General features: G+C 41.7%; 1 protein-coding gene across 2 annotated transcripts in view; it reads right to left on the reverse strand.

Moving 5' to 3' along the window:
* SYT17 (synaptotagmin 17) overlaps window positions 1-24,484 on the reverse strand; it is a 78,469-nt gene that overhangs the window by 43,143 nt on the left and 10,842 nt on the right. The window contains exons 2-5 of one of the 2 annotated variants that reach the window (XM_075830176.1): window positions 16,424-16,441; window positions 12,468-12,616; window positions 10,454-10,602; window positions 9,191-9,810 (exon numbers count right to left, since the gene is read on the reverse strand). In XM_075830176.1, coding sequence (XP_075686291.1) covers window positions 9,191-9,810; window positions 10,454-10,602; window positions 12,468-12,616; window positions 16,424-16,441 — 936 coding nt within the window. The remainder of the gene's footprint in view (window positions 1-9,190; window positions 9,811-10,453; window positions 10,603-12,467; window positions 12,617-16,423; window positions 16,442-24,484) is intronic. The other variant, XM_075830177.1, reaches the window with a different exon arrangement.

Raw genomic sequence — 24,484 nt, forward strand, 5'->3', positions numbered from 1 at the left:
TCTGAAAGAAGTTCTGTAGCAGCTGGGATGTACATTACAAGGCATTATGAACCCTTATTGCATCCTATGAAGAATATTAGAAGTTTCCTTGGAGTAAAAGTATCTGGCCTTGTATTTCGTACTTTCACATAAGTCTTATAATTAGGGATTAAATGATTTTCCCATATATAAGAACAAGTAGGAAACACTGCAGCTCTGCAGAATTACTGACTGAACATAATTGTAAAGCAACAGCTGTTTGCATAGGAAACTTTAATTGTACATGAGTTGTCCTGGATACTGCATTGGTCGGACCTGTAAAAGTCCTCATATTAGGCACAACTGCTTCATCATTGTCACTATGGCCAGAACATATGCTGCCGAGCCTGTTTATGATGCAGTGGAAAAGCTCAACAGAATCCATGCAGAACATGATGTTCAAGGTCATTTGCTATAAATGTATCAAGAAGTTGGAATTCCATTTAGTTCTCCTCATACTTTCATGGAAAATTCTTCAACTCTACCTGATAGGATAAGCAAATTCATTTTGACATACTTCTCAAAGACCCCAGCACAAAGCCAGGTAAAACCTTTATGTACATTTGTATAGATGGTATAGTAATACGCAACATAGATTCGTTTTCAATACTCGAAAATCTAGGCAATGCGTGCGGAAGTCCATGAGGATGCTTAATGAGATGGTTAATGAGCGACCCTCTCCTCCACAGTCATGATCACAGGGTTACTTCTCAGGGTCCAAAAATAAGTGCAATTAATATTACAAACCCAAAGTACCATGCGCTCTATTATTTCAGACATATTTATGTAAGGTTACATACGTAAAGCCCTATAAAAGGATTTGTTCCATAAAGACTGCCGGTGTCCATATGCCCTAGTAGGGCATATGGATGTCACGGAAGGGAACCCGCTCTATGTGTGCCGGCTTCTTTTTGAAAAGAGGTTGTCTTCATGGGGCATCTCACCATGAAAATCTGATTAGATGTTTTCTTGCTTCCGGGATCCAGAGCAATCAGCTGGAACCTGTGCAGGAACATGGCAGCAAGTGTTTGATTCCCCTACAATGCCAACACAGGGGCAGTGTGGCATTACCCAGTTTCCATTGAATTAAACTGGCTGTCTGGGTAATGCAAGGACGTGGTGGGTGCTCCAGGGCATGAGGTAGTCTTTGCAGCTACACTTCACTCTGTCTTAAAGACAGGTGTCTTTTAAAGAGAACCTGTCACTTCTCCTGGCACGTCTATTTTAGTAAATACTTGCATTCCACTTGAAATATTCATTTTAGAACATATTTTCTGTGTATCGTGCCGTTTTTCTGTTATTCCTCTTAGAAATGTATGAATAAATTGACAACGGGGTGTTACAATTCCCCTTGTAAAGGGGCGTGTCCCTACAGTCTCACTCTGCCAGCACTGATTGGACAGTGTCAGACTGGGTAGGGACATGATCCCAACTGGCAGCACCCAGTGGTCAACGTATTAAAAAATTTCTAGGAGGAATAACAGAGCAACGGCACAAGGCAGAGTCCTAAGAAAACGAGTTCCAAAATTGTTATCTTATGGGAAATACAATTTATTTTTTTTATTTTTTAAAACAGACATGTTGGCAGAGGTGACAGGTCCTCTTTAAGTACAAAGTTGTCAATCTATCTCATTAATGTCCACATCTGGATAAGCCAAATTCTGTGAGGAGATAATGTTACGTTTATTATTGTTACAATTATATCGTCAAAACCGTGCTATTATTGAGAGCTTGAAAAACTTGAATAACTAAATACATTTGCAGACAAAATTATTCACAATAATGCCTATAAGTAAGGGAAATATTACATCAATATCACTACCAAGGGTGTGCGTACCATACGGCTGATATGGAGCCTCTGGCAAGAGTAGACCCATTGTAGGTTGTTCTCGTCCACATTTTAATAGGTATTGAGAACATGATCACCGCAGGTGCCGCAATGTACTTTAGTCATTAAAATAGGCACCAACCACTCCTGTTGGGTATGGTAATAATGTAGTAGTGTCACGCAGCACCTATATTTTATATTTTCTATAAGACTTTTGTCCTCTATGTACATGATTGATCAAAAATATATACAAGGGGCGCATGCGTGCAGCTGAACATGGTGGACGCGTTCTAACCAGGCTCCGCACCTCGTGAAGGCATCCCAGCATATATATCGCTAACAGCAGACATCGAGACCCATAAAACATAGGAGAAGTACCTTAGAGGCCCGGGCATCCACCTATGGCCAGAGGGAGCGGCAGACGGGGTAAGCAAACCCAGGCTCAGAGGTCCGTGGCAGACATGCTGATGGCGGCGCTGAACATGGCGGAGCAAGGCCTGCTGCAGCAGCAGCAGGAGACACAGATACAGCCCAGCACATCGGTGTTATCACAGGACTATCCTGTGCTCCTGCGGGAGCATGGCAGTGCATCACCATCGCAGGCACAGGAGGATTTACAAGCAGAGGGCCCGATCCCAGACCTGGGACTGCCGCAGCCAGCGCCCGTTCACGTGCCACAGCACTCGCCCATGCCGCCGGCCATTACTTCCGGATTGACAGAGGACGCCATCTTTTCCTGCATATCGAGAGCTATGCAAGCTCAGATGGGGGAAATAAGCTCCAAGATCGCCGCTCTACACCAAGATTTACATAAAGTGGGGGCTCATATGCAGGCTATTGAAACCAAAATGACCTCCATAACTGCAAGAGTTAACCAGAATACCAGATTTATGGAGGACCTGCAGGAGCAATTGGAGGAGGCGAACACCAGAATTGAGGACCTGGAAAACAGATCCCGACGCTATAATTTCAGGATCAGAGGGGTCCCGGAATCTCAGACGGAGGTACCGGCGGTGGTTCGTATGCTACTCACTACCTTGATATCTGATATATCGGAATCACATATGGAAATTGACCGGGCCCATAGAGCACTGACGGCCATGAGGAGGGATGGACTTCCCAGAGATATTATAGTGAAACTCCACTATTATTCGATTAAGGAGAAAGTGATGGAAAGAGCTAGGAAGCTTCCGGTGATCACCATTTGTAATACAGTGGTGCAGATATTTGCTGATCTGGCTCCCCAAACCATTCAAAAAAGGCGGATGCTTCATCCTATCCTGCAGACCCTCAAACACCATGCTATCCCATACCGGTGGGCATTCCCATTTCGTCTCCTTTTCATGCGCAATAACAGGCAATATGGCTTCTCTACGCTACAGGAAGGAGAGGATCTGCTGAGGGACTTACATATTCTACCATCCCAGGATAAGTCCAGCTCCCCCCGACTCCCTATACAGGATCCCCCGTTGTCACCAATATGGCGCACCCAAGGAGGCCGTCCAGAGGCACCTCGGGAACAGAGGGTGGACTCTCGTCGGCAACAATTGAATCCTCCATGACGGATAGGAGGTCGAATATAGAAGCAGTTATTTTCTTTTTCTTTTTCTTTATTCTTTATATCGGCCGGAGATGTCTTCAAACAACACTGATGTTGAGTTTCAGCCTGATACCGCCAGTTGCAGTTCTCAGCGGACTGGGAGCCGGGGCTCCATACGTTGGGGTAGTTGAGGGGATTTTTTTTTGATTCCCACTTATAGTAATGAAAGTTTGTTTATAAGCTGGCCCGAACAAGGCGAGGAAGGTTCTTGATGTGTTAAGGTCGCAGTGAGTTGGTATCCCGGTTACAGATATGATCGTTTAAAAATGTGAAGTTTGCTTTACCTTATATTTAACATGTGAATGCCTATTACGCTCAGGGATGATATAGGTTAAGGGGTTGAATGTCTGGGTATATATTTACGGAAATGCTGTGCCTTCACGACGGTCTGCTGCCCCCTTTTCGCAGTCTTTTCTTGACTGCCTAGTCGGTAGACTATGTTCGGTACTATTGATATTTTGTGTCTGTCCTATTTTTGTTCTGTCTCTTACTCCCTTCCCTTTCCCTTCTTTCCTATTTTTGACCTTTGTCTCTATGGCTGGATCCCAATCAGCACATGGTTCTACCTCCTGCTCTATGATGGCGGTCCTGGAATCTGCTAAGACCTATAGTTTACTCACACATAATGTGCAGGGCCTTAATTCCCCGATCAAGCGTCGAAAAGCTTTCTTGTACTATAAATCATCTCATGTTGATATACTATTTCTACAGGAAACACATTTCTCTACCTCCTCTGCTCCATCGTACTTTCATAGACACTACTCACAAAAATTTTTGGCTAGTGCCTCTACTAAGCACAGGGGAGTGGGCATATGGCTGTCTCGGTCGGTCCCGTTTACATCTCACAAAACGATCTCTGACCCGGATGGCAGGTACATCCTGGTCTCGGGTCTGTTACACGAATCTCCAATAACCTTTATTAACTACTATGCCCCGAACTCCAATCAACCGGCGTTCTTCCAAGGCATGTGGCGCAAGCTCCACTCATCGATAGAGGGCCCGATAATTATGGGTGGGGATTCTAATATCGCCTTGGACGCGTCCATGGATAAATCCCACGCATCCAAGGTGAGACTTATTCCTCCTACGTCAACCAGCATACATTCGGTGGATGTCATAGATGTCTGCCGGGATTTTAATCCCACAGCAAGGGATTATACTTATTTCTCCTCAGCCCATAATATTCAAACCCGTATTGATCATGTCATGCTGTCAACTAGCTTACTCCCTAAGGTCACGGATGCTAGGATTTTGGCTACACCCTGGTCTGATCATGACCCGATTGTGGTTCGGCTGTCAGATTTATGTGGGAGACCGCCTATCTCCTCTTGGAGATTGAATGAGTCACTACTATCGGATCAGGAGATAGTTAAAGAAATCCAAAGGGAATTGGACACATATTTCCTACTTAATAAGGCACCAGACACCTCAATTATGTCCAATTGGGCGGCTCACAAAGCAGTGATTAGGGGAAAATTCATTCAGATAGCCTCGCGTAATAAGAAACGGTCGAAAGAGGTACTGGCGTTAAAGGAGAGGAAGTTTGCGGATCTGTCCAAGCAATTTAAAACAGACCCTTCAGCAGATATTAAAGCAAAATTAGCGGAAGCTAGAACTGAATTAAATTTATGTCTGACAAGCTGGGCGGAAAAAAGCCTGCGATGGTCACAACATAAGTTTTTTTCACAAGGGGATAAACCGGGAACATTACTCCCCGATTTAACACCTCAACACCACCAAAATTGCGATTGGTGGATGGATCTTTATCACAGAACCCCACAAAAGTTTTAAAGGCCTTTCAGGATTTTTATTCAGCTTTGTACTCAGCACCACTTCAGTTTGATAAAAATAAGGCTAAGGTCTTGCTGGAAACAACATTCCATACTAAACTTTCCCAAGGGGATAGAGAAACGCTGGATGCTGAATTTAGCTTGGAAGAGGTATTGGATGTTATTAAAAATCTGAAGGCTCACAAAGCCCCGGGGCCAGATTGGTTTTCCTCAGGTTATTACAAACACTTTAGGGAGGTCTTGGCCCCGCACATGGTTGAACTGTTCAATGCTTATCGGGAGGGTAATAATTTGCCTCCTTTTTCGAATTTAGCTTACATACATCTCATTCCCAAACCTCATAAGGATCATACAGATCAGGCCAATTACCGCCCAATATCCCTTCTCGATGTGGATCTTAAGATTATGACAAAAATTCTGGCGGTTAGATTGAATTCCTTCCTCGCCACATATATACATAAGGACCAGGCGGGATTTATACCCCTCCGCCAGGCGGAGGACCAGACGAGACGGGCTGTGGACATTATCTCAGCAGTCCGTTCGGGGTGGGATGGTACTTTCGGACGTCAAAGTATGTTATTAAGCCTTGACCTTCAGAAAGCCTTTGACTCGCTGTCCTGGGAATATTTGTTTTATGTCCTTGAAAGAATGGGCTTTGGTTCCGGCTTTTTGTCTATTCTTAAGATCTTATATTGTCTCCCTACAGCAAAAATAAATTCTAGGGGATTTATGTCGGGAGCCTTTCCAATATGCAGAGGAACGCGACAGGGGTGCCCGCTATCGCCTTCCCTGTTTGCGCTGGCTATTGAGCCGCTGGCCAATCTCATACGAAATTCTCCCGACATTAGAGGGGTGAAGGTGGGAGGAGTAGAACATAAATGTGCATTGTTTGCGGATGACATTCTGCTTTTCATATCGACACCTCTCACATCCTTGCCGAATCTCTTTCATATTCTTGATCAGTTTGGCAAGCTGTCTGGGCTTAAAGAGGCTCTGTCACCAGATTTTGCAGCCCCTATCTGCTATTGCAGCAGATCGGCGCTGCAATGTAGATTACAGTAACGTTTTTATTTTTAAAAAACAAGCATTTTTGGCCAAGTTATGACCATTTTCGTATTTATGCAAATGAGGCTTGCAAAAGTACAACTGGGCGTGTTGAAAAGTAAAAGTACAACTGGGCGTGTATTATGTGCGTACATCGGGGCGTGTTTACTACTTTTACTAGCTGGGCTTTCTGACGAGAAGTATCATCCACTTCTCTTCACAACGCCCAGCTTCTGGCAGTGCAGATCTGTGACGTCACTCACAGGTCCTGCATCGTGTCGGCACCAGAGGCTACAGTTGATTCTGCAGCAGCATCAGCATTTGCAGGTAAGTAGCTACATCGACTTACCTGCAAACGCCGATGCTGCTGCAGAATCATCTGTAGCCTCTGGTGCCGACATGATGCAGGACCTGTGAGTGACGACACAGCGTGATCTCTGGAGAACACGGCTGTGTCTGCACTGCCAGAAGCTGGGCGTTGTGAAGAGAAGTGGATGACACTTCTATACACAACGCCCAGCTAGTAAAAGTAGTAAACACGCCCCGATGTACGCACATAATACACGCCCAGTTGTACTTTTACTTTTCAACACGCCCAGTTGTACTTTTGCAAGCCTCATTTGCATAAATACGAAAATGGTTATAACTTGGCCAAAAATGCTCGTTTTTTAAAAAATAAAAACGTTACTGTTATCTACATTGCAGCGCCTATCTGCTGCAATAGCAGATAGGGGCTGCAAAATCTGGTGACAGAGCCTCTTTAAGGTCAACCACTCCAAGTCGGTGGCAATGAATCTTACATTGCCAATTGGGGTAGTGAAGCTCTTAAAACTTAACTTTGATTTTCATTGGGATGCACGTAGATTGACGTATTTAGGTATCAAATTGACGCCTACCATAGAGTCCCTCTACAAGGACAACTTCCCTCCACTTTTTCAACAAATAGCTACAGATCTCACTAGATGGTCCCCTCTTAATCTCTCATGGTTTGGTCGCATTGCCTCCATCAAAATGACGATTTTGCCCAGATTGCTCTATTATTTTCGCACGCTCCCTATCGTGGTCCCTCAGAAGGCGTTTAGACAAATCCAAGGGCTCATTATGTCGTTTATTTGGGGTTCTAAAAGACCGAGAATACAGAGACAAACATTATTTACCCCTAAAACTGCGGGGGGTTTGGGGGTTCCCAATATCCAACATTACTACCATGCAGCACGTCTGGCGCAGTTTACAGATATGTATGCGAGACCATACTGCCCCTAGTGGACGCAAATTGAAACGGCCGCATGTACCCGTTTCCCGCTGGAAACGTTACTGTGGATGGAGTCCTCGGACAGACCTCCGGTTCTCTCCCCTGTGCTTTCTCAGATGTTACAGCTGTGGGACTCGCTTAGAAAGAGATTTAATATTAAATCACCCCATAATCCGCTTATGACTATCACGGGTAATTCTGCCTTTCCTCCGGGTCTGCGTAGAATGGAATTCCGGTGGTGGCTCAATAAGGGGTTTTACAGGATTAAGGACTTCTTTATAGGGGGGGACATTAGAACTTTGGATTACTTTAAGGACTCACACTCGATGCCCCCATCGGAGCATTTTAGATACATCCAGATACACCATTTATTGTAGGATTGGAAATCCAGGCAGGGGGACATCAGTACATTGACCACTTTTGAACGGCTGTGCTGGCTTTCTGGCCTACGACGTAAAATATCCACGATATATTCCGATCTGGTTACTCCGGAAGGTAAACTCCCTTACATGACTCGATGGGAACACGATTTAGGTACGGGGGTGGAATTGGAGCAGTGACGGGAGATGGCATGTATGACCTCGAAACTATCTATCAATACATACTTGGTGGAAGCGGGTTATAAGGTATTAATGAGATGGTATATGGTCCCCACTCGTATAGCTCGATTTAATCCATCGGTGGATATTCACTGCTTTAGGCAATGTGGCGCGGAGGGCACGCTAATGCATATTCTATGGGAGTGCCCAATGGTTGCCACCTTTTGGAACCAGGTATACCAGCTTATTGACACAGTGATCCAAGTCAAACCCACCAAGGATGTGATTACGGCACTGCTATGCGGTCCTATTCCGGAGGTTCGGGCCCCCGCACGTAAATTTCTCCGATATGTGTTCCTGGCAGCTAAAATAACTATTGCTAGGGCCTGGCGAACACCCACGTTGTCTATGGAGATGTTGATTGCTAAGATCTCATGGATAATGGTTAATGACCGCCTAACACATCTGCTGGCGGGTACATTAGACAAATTTGATGCCATTTGGGACCCATGGAGGAATCGCACACTTTCGTGAATACATAGAGATGGTTACGAAACCCTTCTACCCTACACCTTTCCTTTCCCCCCTCCCTCCCCTTCTTTTGGTTATTGTGTGTTTTTTTTCTCTCTCTCTTTTCTTTCTCCCATAGAGGCCACGTTAAGGTACTCTATAAAGTAATGTGATGTCAAGGATAGTTACCTATGTTAGCAATGAATACATTTATATACTATATATTTGGCAGGAGTGTTGACATCATGACAGATATATAATGTGAGATTTATTGGAGGCCATGTTGGTCTAATACTTTGTTTAATTGCATTACTGAAATGCAAAAGATGAGACTCTGCGAGTCTGTGTTATTACTATATTATTATTTTACAAAACTGTTTAATAAAAAACTATTGAAAACAAAAATATATACAAGAATATCAGCGAGTTCAATTATTTACACTTCACATAAAAGCCATTCTTCCCAAAAAGTATTCATCCAATAGATCTGTAATTTTATATAACTCAGCAAGTAGACCTTGCCATTTTCATTTGCTCTATTAATATTTCTTTTTATTTAAAAACAAGTCAAATCCTCTATGTGTAATGCTTATATGATGTTCACCTTACCTGAGAGCTTGGTATTAATGATTTCCACCAATGTCCTCCTTTCACAAGGTCAACCTCATTCAATGACATGGAGACTTTCCCAATGACGCAATGTCGAGAAAACTTGTCAAAATCCACCACTGTCAATAGCAATGTTCTCCTTTGGGCTTCTAAAAATTGGATTTCAAAAGTATATCTCTCCTCAAATACTGGATTCTGAGTCTTACGTTTGACTCCCGTTTGCTTAGAGTTCTTCTGGTCTGGCAATAGACATATCTTCACGTATGGGTTGGAATGAGCCATGTCTTGTCTAGAACCATCGTAAGATATGGGTGGTGGTAGGTCTCTGGCCTCTATTACTCTGACAATCAGATAGTTGTGAAGTAGATCATACTGAGTACTAAAATGCAGCATACCCAATTGATACTTGGTGAGTATTTCATCATCGGTTAATGAGTCTACATCATCATTACAGGAGTCAACAGGATAGAGATGAGGTTCAAATTTCCTAAAATAGTCCTCTGGGGTATATGTTTTCCTCAGTACACTTGGTTGAACAATTTCTTTTTTTGCTCCTAATGCACCAAACTCAATTGGTTTAATGTCAATTAATGGAGAACTTGGTCTTCTGGATTCTAAACCTATGAGATAACAATATATGACTTTGTAGCATTAATAAAAAAAATTGGCAATGAGCTCATAGTAAGATATTCAACAATACAAATGAAAACCTGTAATATTAAGGCAAGTCTTTAGAACTTTATAATATACAAAGAAAAGTCTACAAATTCTCACTGAGGTTTCCGAAACTCCCATTCATATCAATGGTAAATACGGGACACAAAGAGGTTTGGGCCCAGGAATGGCTTGTACTTTAGACCAGTGGGGGTCTTAGCTGCCAAACTACTTTTTAAAGATATTTCTCATTACTATGTATATTTTTATTGGACAATCTCCCAATCTTACAAAATGGAAGGTTCACTCATTGGTGCAATGAAGAATAGGTTATTGCTTCGAAACACTCCGCACTTGACAGGATCAACATTTGTCTCTGCACACAGCTCCTACCATCCTTTAAGACCCTCTCAATACAGATTCATATCGCACAAAGATTTGCAATGTGCCCTCTATGAATGGCAAACAGACATTGGTTTTGCAGCTAAATCCCGCACTTTGTATCAATGTAAACAAATCTCGACAGACTTTAAAGTAGGAGAATCCTTGAGTCCAATCCTTTACACTTTAATGCTGATGAAGGGTTAATATGGTATTGAGAAGTCTTACTTGAAATGCGCCTTGTAAGACTATATGTAGATCTGGATGTATCTGTAGAAGATCGTCTTCTGTCCGGTGATGTCTCCTGCGGAGTAGGGGGAGGCTCACTTGTTGCATTGTCTGAATCTCCTTCCTTCTCATCACTACGATTATTTATCCTGGTAAAGTAATTATTTTAAATATAACATTTTTCCTTATTCCCAACAGAAAAGTTGCCATTGTTATAAACACAGTATAAATATATTTATATGCACTGTCCCTTAAAGGAGCACTCTAGTCAAAAATCCTATGCTGTTTTTTGTCTAGTAAAGGGCCTAGGGGCAGTGCGACACAGTGATTTAATGAAGCGCAAAGAGAGAATCCCTCCGTCATGCACCGCCCAGAAGGCCCTACTCTAGTATAACTAAGTGTGTATATTTTACCTGGAGTATTCCTTTAAAATGTTGCACAGCATTTTAAACGTGTGTTGCAAATGATACCAAAACTGAATACGAAAAGGTCAAACAAATAATACCATTATACTATTATATTATAGTGTGAACATAGACTAAATCCTTGTACTGACATTTGTCAGTTATCTTGGTCAGACTCGACAGCCAGGCAAGTTGTCACCTAGCTTGCTTAGGCTTCATTAACATCGGTGTTGGTTTCCGTTCTTGGGTTCCGTTAGACCTCTCCGTCAGGGGAACCCATGAACGGAAACCAAACGGAACCCATAGCTTCCGTTTGCACTACCGTTGATTTCAAAGTTTAATGCTTCCGTTGCAAATGGTTTCTGTTTGTCTCCGTTCTGTAAAGTTTCAGGTTTTTTAGCGGAATTAATAGCAGTCAACTATGCTACTGATTCCGCCCAAAAAACGGAAACCTTACGGAACGGAGACAAACGGAAACCATTTGCAACGGAAGCATTACCATTAAAATGGTAATGCAAACGTAAGCTATGGTTTCCGTTTGGTTTCCATTCATGGGTTCCCCTGATGGAAAGGTCTAACGGAACCCATGAACTGAAGCCCGTTGTAGATGGGAACGAGGCCTTAGAAACAAAGATATATTGATCATGTAGTACATTTGTTTTCTTAATAGGCAGATACCTATAGCAGACTTAAGCACCTTTTTAGACCCCCAGCTGCCACAGTAAGGCTAAGTTCACACTTGCATTGTACAATCCGTTACTCTGATCCGTTTTTAAATCAGAATAAGGATAAAAACTGATCCGTTAAAAATTCCACTGAAATCAATGGGATTTGTTAGGGCCTGTTCACATCACCGTTCGCTTTACGTTCCGGGGTTCCGTCGGAGGTTTCCGTCAGGTGAACCCCGCAACGGAAAGCGTAGTCGATTCCGCTATTGATTCCGTCGGAAAACCGTAAACCAGCCGGAATGGTGACGAACGGAAACCATTATTGATGTTTCCGTCACCATTGAGATCAATGGTGACTGAAATGGAAGCTGTGCTGTCACTTTCACTTTCCGTTGCGGGGTTCACCCGACGGAAATCTCAGACGGAACCCCGGAACGGAAAGCGAACGATGATGTGAACAGGCCCTTAAGGACTTTTTCTCCGTTCAAAAAAACGGATGCCTAACAGATGGGTTATTTTTATCATTGGTGTCAATGTAAAACGGATACAAGCAGATCGTTACCTGTTTGCATCCGTTATATTGATTTAAATCGGATGTTTAACAGATGCGTTTTTATCCTTATTCTTATCTAAAAACGGGTCAAAGTAACGGATTATACAGCACATGTGTGAACTTAGTCTAACCCATTGGCACCCCGCAATTGCGCCACGAGGCTCCGATGGGTGCTGCTCCCTCTTTCACACTCCTTAGATGTCGTGGTCACTATTGACTGCGGCATCTAAAGGGATAAGCAACCGGGATAAGAGGTTTCTCTGACGTAAAATTTTTAAATATTATTGTTTAACTAAAATACTTTTCAAGATTAAAGAAAAAAATGCCCCACCAACACAAATAACAGACAAACAACTAGTATAGCAGCTTGATGTCTTTACTATACTAACAGCCAGGGTGGTGTCTGAGCAGGAAAGGGCCCCAGGATCTCCACTTCATCTTCACTTGACTGGCAGCAGCTGCATTCATAACACTTCTGACAGCAGTTTCTGCATGTCCAGCGACACAACAACAGATCTGAAATCTTGGACAGGAACCCCTGCGCAAAAACATGGCAACAATTAGCAAATTGCTACGTAGACTGATGAGAACGAAGCTTTTAGCGGCAATTATGTTTGGCACAATTCACGAGTGCCAGAAGTCAACAAGTGCCAAAATATTCAACATGCAGCAATATAGTGTTCACCTGATTTCTCTCCCACCTTGGAATTGACACAAATGAGGAATATAAGATAATACAATTAGGTAATAGATACCTATTAGGTGTTCCTGGAACCTGGATCTATCTATCTATCTATCTATCTATCTATCTATCTATCTATCTATCTATCTATCTATCTATCTATCTATTCATCTCTGTAGCATCTATCTATCTATCTATTTATGAATGTCATATTTATCTATCTTTAGCGTTGATCAATGGTCTATCTATCTATCTATCTATCTATCTATCTATCTATCTATCTATCTATCTATCTATCTATCTATCTATCTATCTATCTCTAACATTAATCAATTATCTCTCTCTCTCTCTCTCTCTCTCTCTCTATCTCTAACATTAATCAATTCTATCTATCCATCTATCCATCTATCTATCTATCTATCTATCTATCTATCTATCTATCTATCTATCTATCTATCTATCTATCTATCTATCTATCTATCTATCTATCATCTCTATCATCAGTCAATGATCAATCTATGTATTTATTTATGAATGTCATATTTATCTATCTCTAGCGTTGATCAATGGTCTATCTATCTATCTATCTATCTAGGAAATACAAAGAAGAACCGCACCAAAAATCTTGAAAAATCACCTCTATCAGGGGTTTCGTGTGTGCAAGCCTCCAGACCACGACCAATAGTCCAAATTTGCTTAAGGCGTCCTTAGCCCTCTCCTTCGCAACAGAATTTTAAAGAAGTTGTCCAGGATTATTTTTTTTCTCCAAAAATAGAGTCACATCTGTCCATAGGTTGTTTCTGTTATTGCAGTTCAGCCCCATTCACTGTAATGAGGATGAGCTGCAATACCAGATATAGCCTATACACAAGAGTGGCGCTGTTTCTGAAAATAAAACTGATCCATATTACTAATCCTATTAATCATTCCAGAAGTAAGCTTTAAATTCTGGTAAAATTCATGTTACACGGCCTCATGCACACAGCAGAGCTGTAGGAGAAATACGGAGGTACAGTAGGGAACCAAAGAAGTCTATATGGGCATATGCATGAGAAATAAAACTCATTGGGTCAGATTTCTTAACGTATTTACACCAGTTTTTTTGGGTAAATACATTTAAAAATAAGGCATTCGGCTGGACAGCCATATTTATAAAGCCCCTGCACCACTTTGTGTTGGGGAAAATACGTTGGTCTTCAGAGTTGCACCACTTTTCTACTTAGAAATGGTAAAGTTTGGTCAGACGTGACGGCATGGCCGACGTCAGCACCTGGCAAAGCCGGGCAAGTGCCGGGGCCCGCTCCACTTGGAGGGGCACACTCGGCCGCCAAGTGCTGATGCTGACATCGCTGTCCATATATGGATAGTGATGCCAGGACCAGAGCAGTGTCCCAGCCTGACCGCGCTGGCCCGCCTCCTACTGAGCCTGTGTCCACAGGACACAGATTCAGTTCGGTTGAATGCTGGAGCCTTGCTCCAGCGTTCACTGTGCCGTGAGAAGTTCGGCACAGGCAGGCGCGATGTAGTGACGTCATCGCGCCTGTCTGCGACGAGTCACTCACAGGAAAGTGAAAAGGATCCTCCACACGTCGTGGGAACGGGGGTAGGTAAGTAATTATGTTATTATTTTTCTATTAGGTACATATGGGGACATTATACTAGGTATGGGAGGGGGGTCCAATTGTAGCTGCTGGGGAGGGCATTATACTGTATGGTGAAGCTATGGGAGGCATTATACTTTATGGTGCATCTATGGGGGCATTATACGGTATAAGGGCAGCTATGGGGGGCATTATACTGTATCGTGCAGCTATGGGGGGCATTATACTGTTATGGGGGAATTATACTGTATGGGGCAGCTATGGGGACATTATACTGCATGGGGCATTATACTGTATGTGGCAGCTATGGGGAGCATTATACTGTATGGGTGCATTATACTGTATGGGGCAGCTATGGGGGCATTATACTATATGGGGGAATTATACTGTATGGGGAAGCTATGGGGGCATTATACTGTGTGGGGCAGCTATGGGGGCATTATACTGTGTGGGGCATTCATGGGGTCTGTTGGGCAAGGCAGCTGGGCATAGGCGTGCGCAGGGTTCTGGTGGTGTTGGGGAGGGGTAGGAGGGCCTAAGCTGAATTCTTGCACCAGGAGGGCCCATGAGCCTTTAGCTACGCCACTCCCAAGCAGAGTCCTAGTAGTGCTCTGCCCAGGACTATGGCTCTGGGGTTGCCTCTGACAACACTGTCCATATATAGACAGTGATGTCAGGGGCTGTGTGGCACTATCTACAGAGGGCGCTACATTTATGGGGGTACAAACTGGGGGCCTAACTTCTATATGGGGGCATAAACAGAGCCTAACGTCTATATGAGGGCACAAATTGAAGATTTTTGGCATTTTACTGCCGCCGTGAGTTCCCCCGCAAAGGGGCCCACTAAGTCTGTGTCGCCCAAGGGCCCACATAAACCTGGAGCCGGTCCTGCGTCAGGATGTCCGTCCTGTTGATGAATCAGGCGCACACTGCATGGGGGAAAGATCTCCCCCATTGTGTTTACACACAACATCAGATTCTTAAATGTTACATAGTTAGTACGGTTGAAAAAAGACACATGTCCATCAAGTTCAACCAAGGAATGGGAAAGGGAAGGGAAAAATTTCTACACATTGACATAGGAGTTGATATTTTTTCGTTCTAGGAAATTATCTAAGCCTCTACTGTCCCTGCTGTGCCGGCTCCTGCGGTGACTATTCCATAGATTCTCAGTTCTCACAGTAAATAAGGCTTGTCGCCTCTGCAGATTGAACCATTTTTTATCCAGACGGAAGGAGTGCCCCCTTGTTTTTTGGGAGTTTTACATGGAACAGGATTTCACCATATTTTTTGTATGTGCCATTCATATATTTATATAAGTTAATCATGTCCCCCCTTAGTCGTCTTTTTTCAAGGCTAAATAGGTTTAATTCTTTCAATCTTTCCTCATAACTTAGATTCTACATGGCCCTTATTAGCTTCGCTGCTCTACTTTGTATTTTTTCCAAATCCAGGGCATCCTTTCTATGAACTGGAACCCAGAACTGAACTGCATATTCTAGATGAGGCCTCACTAATGCTTTGTAAAGTGGTAATATTATATCCCTGTGCTGCGAGTCCATGCCCTGTCCCGTGAGTCCATGCCTCTTTTAATACACGACAATATCTTGCTGGCCTTTGAAGCAGCTGATTGACACTGCATGCTGTTATTTAGTTTATGATCCACAAGTACACCCAGATCCTTCTCAACAAGTGACTCTCCCAGTGTAGCTCCCCCTAGGACATATGATAAATGCAGATTGTTCGTACCCAGGTGCATAACTTTACATTTATCTACATTAAACCTCATTTGCCAAGTGGATGCCCAAACACTTAGTGTGTCCAAAGCAGCTTGTAATTTATGAACATCCTCCATAGACTGAACAATACTACACAGCTTGGTGTCATCTGCAAAAATAAATGTCAATGTGATGCTTTCCTGCTCATGAATGTGCCTACTGTCAGCTGCGCTGTATGCATCACAGTAATTACATTTTTGTTATTTTTGTTTTTTAATTGACCTATCCGGCCATCTACAATGATAAAACTTAATATCACATAGTAGTAATGCAAATGCACCCACCTCATTTATTGGCTCCAACTGTCCTTTTTGATATCCGCAATGAAGTAAACGGGAAAGCATTAAAAGGGAAGAACAAAACCAATTTAGTGTTTTGATTTTTTTTTTACAATATGTTGTAATAATACATTTTGTATACATCAGTCACAGCTATAAAATTGATAGATAGCTTTATTAGTATATTTATACTGAATCCTTATGTATATTGTAAATATAAAGTATATCATCATGGCCAGAGCTGGCCTTACATTGGATAGTGCCCTGTGCGGCACAGTCTGTAGGCTCCCCCTCATATGGTGTACGTATACTATATATTCGGAATTAAAAGAAAAACTAATAAAAGTAGCAAAAATGTATAGGTTCTCTGTAAATACTCAGATAACTTCTTAGTCTACACCACAAAAAAATCTATTTAGGGTAATACAGTAAATAGTAGACAGGGAAGAGGAGTAGGAAGAGGGGGATGCTGCTTCAGTTTTTTAAATGACGAAGAGCCCACACACTGAGTAGGAATGGAAAGATAAAATATGCATTCGAAAGGCAGCAGAGTGAAGGAAAATGAAACAAAAATACAGATTAGACACTAAATTTAATATATCTACAGCTGACTTAGGCCTCATGCACACGGCTGTAGCCGTGTGCACGGCCCATGATTACGGGCACAGACGGCTGTGGACAGTCACCCGCATTTGCGGGCCGTGCTCCCATTATAAAGTATAAAGAGAACGGTCCGTAAATTAAAAAAATGGGACATGTCCTATTTTTTGCGGATCCTTCCTACGGCCCAGACACCTTCCCGCAAATATACCGGAAGGTGTCCGTGTGCCATAGAAATTAATGGATCCGTATTTGGACACGCAATTATGGATCCCTAATTGCTGATCAAAATTACATTCGTGTGCATGGGGACTTACTAGTGTCTGATTATTTTTGTAACCATAGATAATCTTTATATATTCTATACACAAGGTACATCCACCTTAAATGGTAGAAGAAATTCTCCTCCACCGGTTTAGGAGTTTGGACAATATAGAACGTGGTGTTCCTAGCACATAAGTCTGTGATACTCCTTAGTAAGAAACTCAATAGCGAAAATAGTTTTCCTTTATCCAAACGCATTGATCATTAGACTCTTATTATTAAAACACTAGGCACAGTAGATAACAGGCAAATGAATGAATGTTAAAGTTTAGTGTCGCTATATGCTCATATGTTACCTAGCTAATAATGGCCAGCCATTAAAAGGGTTGTCCAGACACGGACAACTGATGACCTATCCACAGGATGGGTCATCAGTATATGATCGGTGGGGGTCCGACACCCGGACCACACACCGATCAGCTGATCTTGCTGCCTCCGGGCAAATAATACCACCATACAATGCCTAAATAATACCTCCATGCAGTATCCAAATAATACCTTCATTTAGGACCACATAACACTGCGGGTATATTGCCCACACAATACTGCCATTTATTGATTAAATTATACAGTGTCCACATACTATTGCATATACAGACCACATAGTGTCATAATGCCAAAATAATACTGACATATACATTATTTGTGAATCAATTCATAAGTAATAGACTTTAGTGGCAAGTGAATGGCACCCACGTCAGTTGCAAATGGGGTCAATTATTGTGTCACAGTCTTGGCCCATGGTGGATCCTCTGATACTCTGGTGAACCAGTCCGACCCTGATATTTTGCACCTGTTGGCAATGGATGTGGCAGCTATGGCTGAACCCACTAATAAGAAACCTCAGAATATACATACTCATCAAGTGGTCTGTAGTCTGAGGTAGTCAGGGCATGCTGGGAGTTATACATCTGGAGAGCCACGTATTGCAGACCACCGCGATACAATCACTTTATTTTTTAATTCAATTTAGAAATGTAAAGTTAAGAATAAAAGAACAAAAATAACAAACTGAAAAACAATATGACTAATGTGTTATTTTTTCCCCCATTTTGTTGCAAAATTACTACCTTTTTGCAACAACTATTTAGGCAAATGTGATCTGCGCAGGAATATGTTGTGGCATTTAATTTACTTATGTGCCCATGGGTACGCGGAGGGTGGCAGGGATACTAACCAGCTGAAAACAGATGGGAGGTTCAGGATGGATTTTGTAGTTCAGTCTTAGGAAGTTGTCACTGTAGCCTGTGACCTTCGTGTGATGGACTTGACTTCCCCGTACACGGTCTAGTAGTAAGGGATGGGTGATTGCTGTATTGTTTTTCCATCAGAGGACAGATTTTAGCTTAGAAATTAACTGAGGCTGTAACCATAGTAACATCTGAAAAGGATGGCACGGCTGCAGACCCTCTCACCTCTCCTGGGAGACAGAGAATCAGACGCCACATATGAATCCTCTTGTGAGCCCTCGGCATTTGCAACAAGTAAAAAAGAAAAAAATTCAGACACTCCTCTGGATGTACATTGCTTTATCAAATCCCCAGCAGGGCTCGTGGGCATAAATCTAATCATAGTAGATACAAGCCTCTCACCGAGCCCGTCTTGTCTTATTGGCAAGGTTATTTAAAAGTCCTTCGATATAAGAGATTTGAAACAAGAGGGATGACATACAAGGCTCATGCACCGTAAAGAGGAAAAGATGTGCCGTTATTAAGAAACTCAATAATATGTGGATGTGCGTAAGAACTTGTCTATAAATTACATTCTCCGGGTCATGGTCATGGTCATGGGTCGAGTTTCTATAGTGGAAAAAGTCCAATTCAGTTTACATCTCTAATACAAATCTGTCAGCCTATATACATCTGAACAAGGATTTCTAGAGAGGGTACGTGAAATATGTGTACATTTATCACAATGCATGGACTGCATCTGAGGGTCGGCAACTTTTGATTCAAGCTATGAAGAACTAGAAGTCTCACCAGTTATCCATTAGCAATAATTGGCAGGGGGTGATGTATGGAGTGCGCTCACGCACTGAATACGCTCTATTCGCTGCGGGTGTCAGCTGTGTTTTACAGCTGACACCCAGGACTAACAGCCAAAACCAGCGATCGCGCTTTTCCTGGCCGTTTAACACCTCAAATGCTGTGGTCAATTGCAACTGCAGCTTTTGAGACGTTAAAAAGAGGGGGACGGCCAATTCTGACAACTCATCAGAGCCCCCACAATGCAATCTTGGGGTGCCAATAGTTGTCATGCCAGCCCAGGGGCCTAATGAAAGGACTGCCTTCACTCCGCCTCTGTTAACAGAATCCTGTAAAAATTACAATATACTGCAAAACATTAGTATTGCAGTGTATTGTACCCTGGGGGGACTAAAAGAATGTGTAAAAAAAAAGTGAAATACAGTTTTTTGTAGTAAAAAAAATATTAAAACTTAAAAAATAATGTTTCCTCTAAAGTAATGTAAAAAATAAAAAAGTAAAAGTAAACAAAATTTATATTGCTGCGTCCGTAAAGTCTGAACTATTACAATATAGCATTATTTAACGTGCACCTGAACGCCGTAAAAAATAAATAAATTAAAATCGCAGTTTTTTGGTCAACTTTCTTCTAAATAAAAGTTTAATAAAAAGTGATCAAACAGTTGTATGTACAAAAAAATGGTACGAATAAAAGCTATAGCTCATTCTGCAAAAAATAGGCCCTCACACCAATCGACCAAAATATATAAAAAAAAAAGTTATGGCTCTCAGAATGTGGTGAAACAAAAAACATAAAACAAATTTATAAAAAGTTTTTTTAAAAGTAGTACAATATAAAAAAACCTATATAAATTTGGTATCACCATAATCATATTGAGCCACAGAATAAAGTCAAGTTGTTGTTTTTACTGCACAGATAAAGGCGTAAAAACGAAACCCAAGAAACAATGGATGTAATCAGTTTTTACCAATTTCAGCCCGTAAATATTTTTTTTTTCCGTTTCCCAGTAAATTATATGGTACTTTATGCTACCAATAGAAACCACAACTCATCCCACAAAAAAATAAGCCATAACACCACTCTACGGACAGAAAAATAAAAAGTTATGGCTCTTGGAAGACAGGGGGTGAAAAACAAAAATTAAAAATCAAAATATGACTCAGTCCTGAAGGTGTTAAAGGGGTTGTCCACGACCGGACAACTGTTGACCTATCCACAGGATAGGTCATATGTATATGATCGGTTGGGGGTCCGACCCCGCAACGATCAGCTGCTCCAGCTGCCTCTGGCACCGGACGTCCATGCCGGGAGGAGATGGCTCTGGTTCAAGTGAATAGGAGCAGTTCTGCAGCACGGCCGCTATGCAGTGGTTGGAGCCATCTGCTTCCGGCCCAGACTACTAAATACCATTCACAACATCCAGTGCAGGGAGGCAGCCAGAGCAGCTGATCATGCGGGGTCTGGGTGTCGGACCCCCACCGATCATATACATATGACCTATCCTGTGGATAGGTAATCAGTTGTCCGGTTGTGGACAACCCTTTTAAACTCTACATAGAGAATACTCCTTATAATATACTTAAGACCACAAATTTGCTCCAGCTATTTATGCCAGATAGCAGTTATATAATTTTATATATAATAATATATAATATAAATAATATCGATACAAGTAAATATCTGATCCCAAAATGTACAATGTAACAATAACGCTATAATTACATTGAAGGAAGTTGTTAAATATACGGCTCTATGTAATATCATTGTAGATATCAACATGATAATAAACAGAAAGAAAGAACCGATACAAAGTAATAATACCCTATAATTATGAAGATCATAAATTTATACATTATTACATTATAGATAACGTAGAAGGATGATTTATGATTATTTTGTATCTACTGTTCCTTCACAATGATACATTTCTCAAATTCTATTTCTGAATTAACTTTGGCTCTGAATATCTTGATATAAACTATAGAGATTACCAGGTTAAGATCTGTGTACTTTATATCCCAGGACCCATTTACATTAGAAACATCCCCAATTTAACAAGGTAGAAAGTACAAACCCAACATGTACATGATCCTGAACCCTATGTGGCTAAAGTATGTGTAGAATCCATTATAAAGATGGGAAGCCAAGCTTATTGCCAATCCTACAATCATACGCACCCTCTTTATCTGCCCACAAAGAGACATTGTTTCTTAAAGAGAATCAACATTAATAAGATGACCTGGTCAGATATATAATAACGTAAACCACTAGGTAGTCAATGTCGTAATAGTTCTAGCATATAGGAATATATGTTCTTAATATTACTTTTAATCTCATTATTATTAGGTAATCAGCTGTCAACAAATCGATTCCCCATAGGATATAATGATATAATCAATGACATTCAACCAATTTCTAGATGCTATAGGAATACTTACAATCATTGTCTTTGGTTATCAATGCTAGGCAGACTGTGCGTGTGCTGCACTGATATTCCAGACCCACAGATAGATTAGATTACATTTGATTACAGTGAGATAGTTGCGTAGCAATGGCTAAGTATGTGCTCGCTACTAGATTATACCATAGAATCCTTCATATACAGTATAGGTAAAATAAAGGCTAAGAATAATAGAGATGGTCCTAACAAAAACGGTGCAAAAATGGTTTATAGGATAGACGTGTAAGAGGAAAATGGAGAGTAAAAACATACTGAAGGTCAGAACAAGTGTGGTATAGAAATTATGGTTAATGATGGGAGGTGGGGAAACAGCAAATGCGGAAAAGAACTCGTGAAATGTGAAAGAAAAAGCATGAAGGAGAATTGAGGAGGAGGGATACATGAAGTAAGAAAATGTACAGTGTCTGGTTCCCGAAGGGGTTAAACCAAATCTTACATTTCACATGTAGGAACCAATTTTCCCACAACTTTGCTTTGGGATTTTGTACTAGCCGAAGAACTTTAAAGGGGTATTCTCATCTTAGACATTTATGGCATACCCACAGAATATGCCATAAATGTCTGATAGCTCTGGGACCGGCACCTACACCAAGAACAAGAGTCACCGGACCAGTGATTTGTCAGTGGTGGTCGCTAGCCACAGATTCCAGACGGGGATTAGTGGAGATACTGCAGCACATGTGCACAGCTCTCTTCGTTCTAATCTTTGGGAGTTACAAAAACAGCTGAGCAGCGCTTGCTCTGCTGCTTCCGTAACCACCATTGAACAAAGTGGAGAGAGCTGCTGGAATCTGTGGTCCGTGTCCGCCACACCAGGCAAAACGGGGTCGGGTCAGGTGTGCGTCCAAGAGCTGGGACCTGCCTTTATCAGACATTTATGCCAAATCTTATGGATATGCCATAAATGTCTAAGATGGGAATACCCATTTAAGGGTCTGTTGAATATTAGAAAAAACTTGATCAGGATGTGATGCAATACTAGACACAACCGATGTACAGGAGTGGTGCTGTTTCTGAAAAGAAAAGCAGATTCTCCGGTAACTAGTTCTCCATGTGGGGTGAGACAGAGAATGTAGTGGAGAAAGTTGTTTCTGATAGCGACAATTAGATGAGTCAGGATCAGTCAAGTGTAGAATTAAAAAGTACAGCAAAAATGTAGGAAAAATAAATAGCCAGAACAGAGAAGTTCAGAAGCTGAACACAGTACATGAAAACTAATAGCCAATTTCAAAAGTCAGAAACAGAGATCAGCATTTCTGGCAGGTCACAAAATAATAGCATAGTTAAACAATTCAGAAGGTAAGCGATGAGCAACTCTAAACATAATAAGAGCAAGGTACAGGGTATTAACCACTATAACTGGCAACCACAGCAGGTCAAATTAGTCTCTACATGGACCAATCTCTTCTCTGATTAGTCTGATAGCCGCGTGCGCTACGCATTTGTGCCGTCTGGCATTCTGTGCTGGCAAAACTACATAGAGCAGAGCTGCTCCCGGACCTGCAGATATTTTGGAAGAGATGTTCCATCAACTGAAATATTGAGCACGGAAAATACTTGGATGAGGTACAGCTACATGAAGGATGACAGAAGAAGGGGACTGAGGTCCTGAGATAAAGTCGAATATATTACAAAAGCTTGAAAAGGTGACCCATATATCAAATGAGTTACATAGAGCAGTACTTAAATATATCACATAGCAAGAGAGATAGGGATGGGAAATATCTGACAAAAATCTGAATAAGGCTTGTGAAGGATGGTTTATTTGCTTATATTCTCTGTATGAAATTACATTATGAATTGTCAAGCAGCATGCCGAATTACTAAGATATGTATTATGTGAAAGTGATTATGATAATAATGTTTAAATGATTTAGTTTCGTGCAGCAGCCATCTTGTCTGGAGTTCCCATCTTGGTTCTTTTGTAGTGAATAGGAAAGTCATTGTTCCTCTAATACAAGTAATGTTGATTTCGTATGTTTTATCTTTGACCTTGGTTCCCATACGAAGTTTGCGGAGAAGGAACATGGAGGTAGAAGGGAGGGTGGCAAGTATGTGTGTGCCGAGAGCCTCCCCCATCACAATTATTCTTTATTACTAACAGAGACTCAGAAAGAAATATTCGAGTGGTTATAGCGGTCACAATATCAGCAAGAGAAGTACACCAACTGACCTCCATGTTGCTTAGTATGGATGCTGAAAACGCTTTCGATAGTGTCTCATGGTCATTTTTGTCAACTGCTTTGTACACGAGGGGCTTTGGCTCTACTATTCTCCGCTATCTCTTACATATACTGTACTGTACATTAACGAACTAGCACATCTCTACTGATAAATGAGAAACAAACCTCATTCATGGATTGTACCCTATTATCCCTATTACCCATGCTCTTTAGTCGACTCTCCATTAATCCCCTTTTATATCCTCTACAACATCCCATACATTTAAAGGCATACAGGTGGGTATCAAATAATTAAGTATTGCGCCCTTTCGCAGATGACCTTCTTGTCATGCTTTCAAACGCAAAACAACATCTGGCTCCTCTTTTATCTGAAATACAATCCTTAGGCGCCCTCCCAGGTTATACGTTGAACTTGGATAAATGCGAAGCCTTACTATTAAAAGGGCCCACTAAACCTGAATGGTCTTCCATTGTCCCCTTTATATGGTGTAACAAATCATTATGTTACTTAGG

This window comes from Rhinoderma darwinii, chromosome 6 (assembly GCF_050947455.1).
Source record: "Rhinoderma darwinii isolate aRhiDar2 chromosome 6, aRhiDar2.hap1, whole genome shotgun sequence".
NCBI classification, from domain to species: domain Eukaryota; kingdom Metazoa; phylum Chordata; class Amphibia; order Anura; family Rhinodermatidae; genus Rhinoderma; species Rhinoderma darwinii.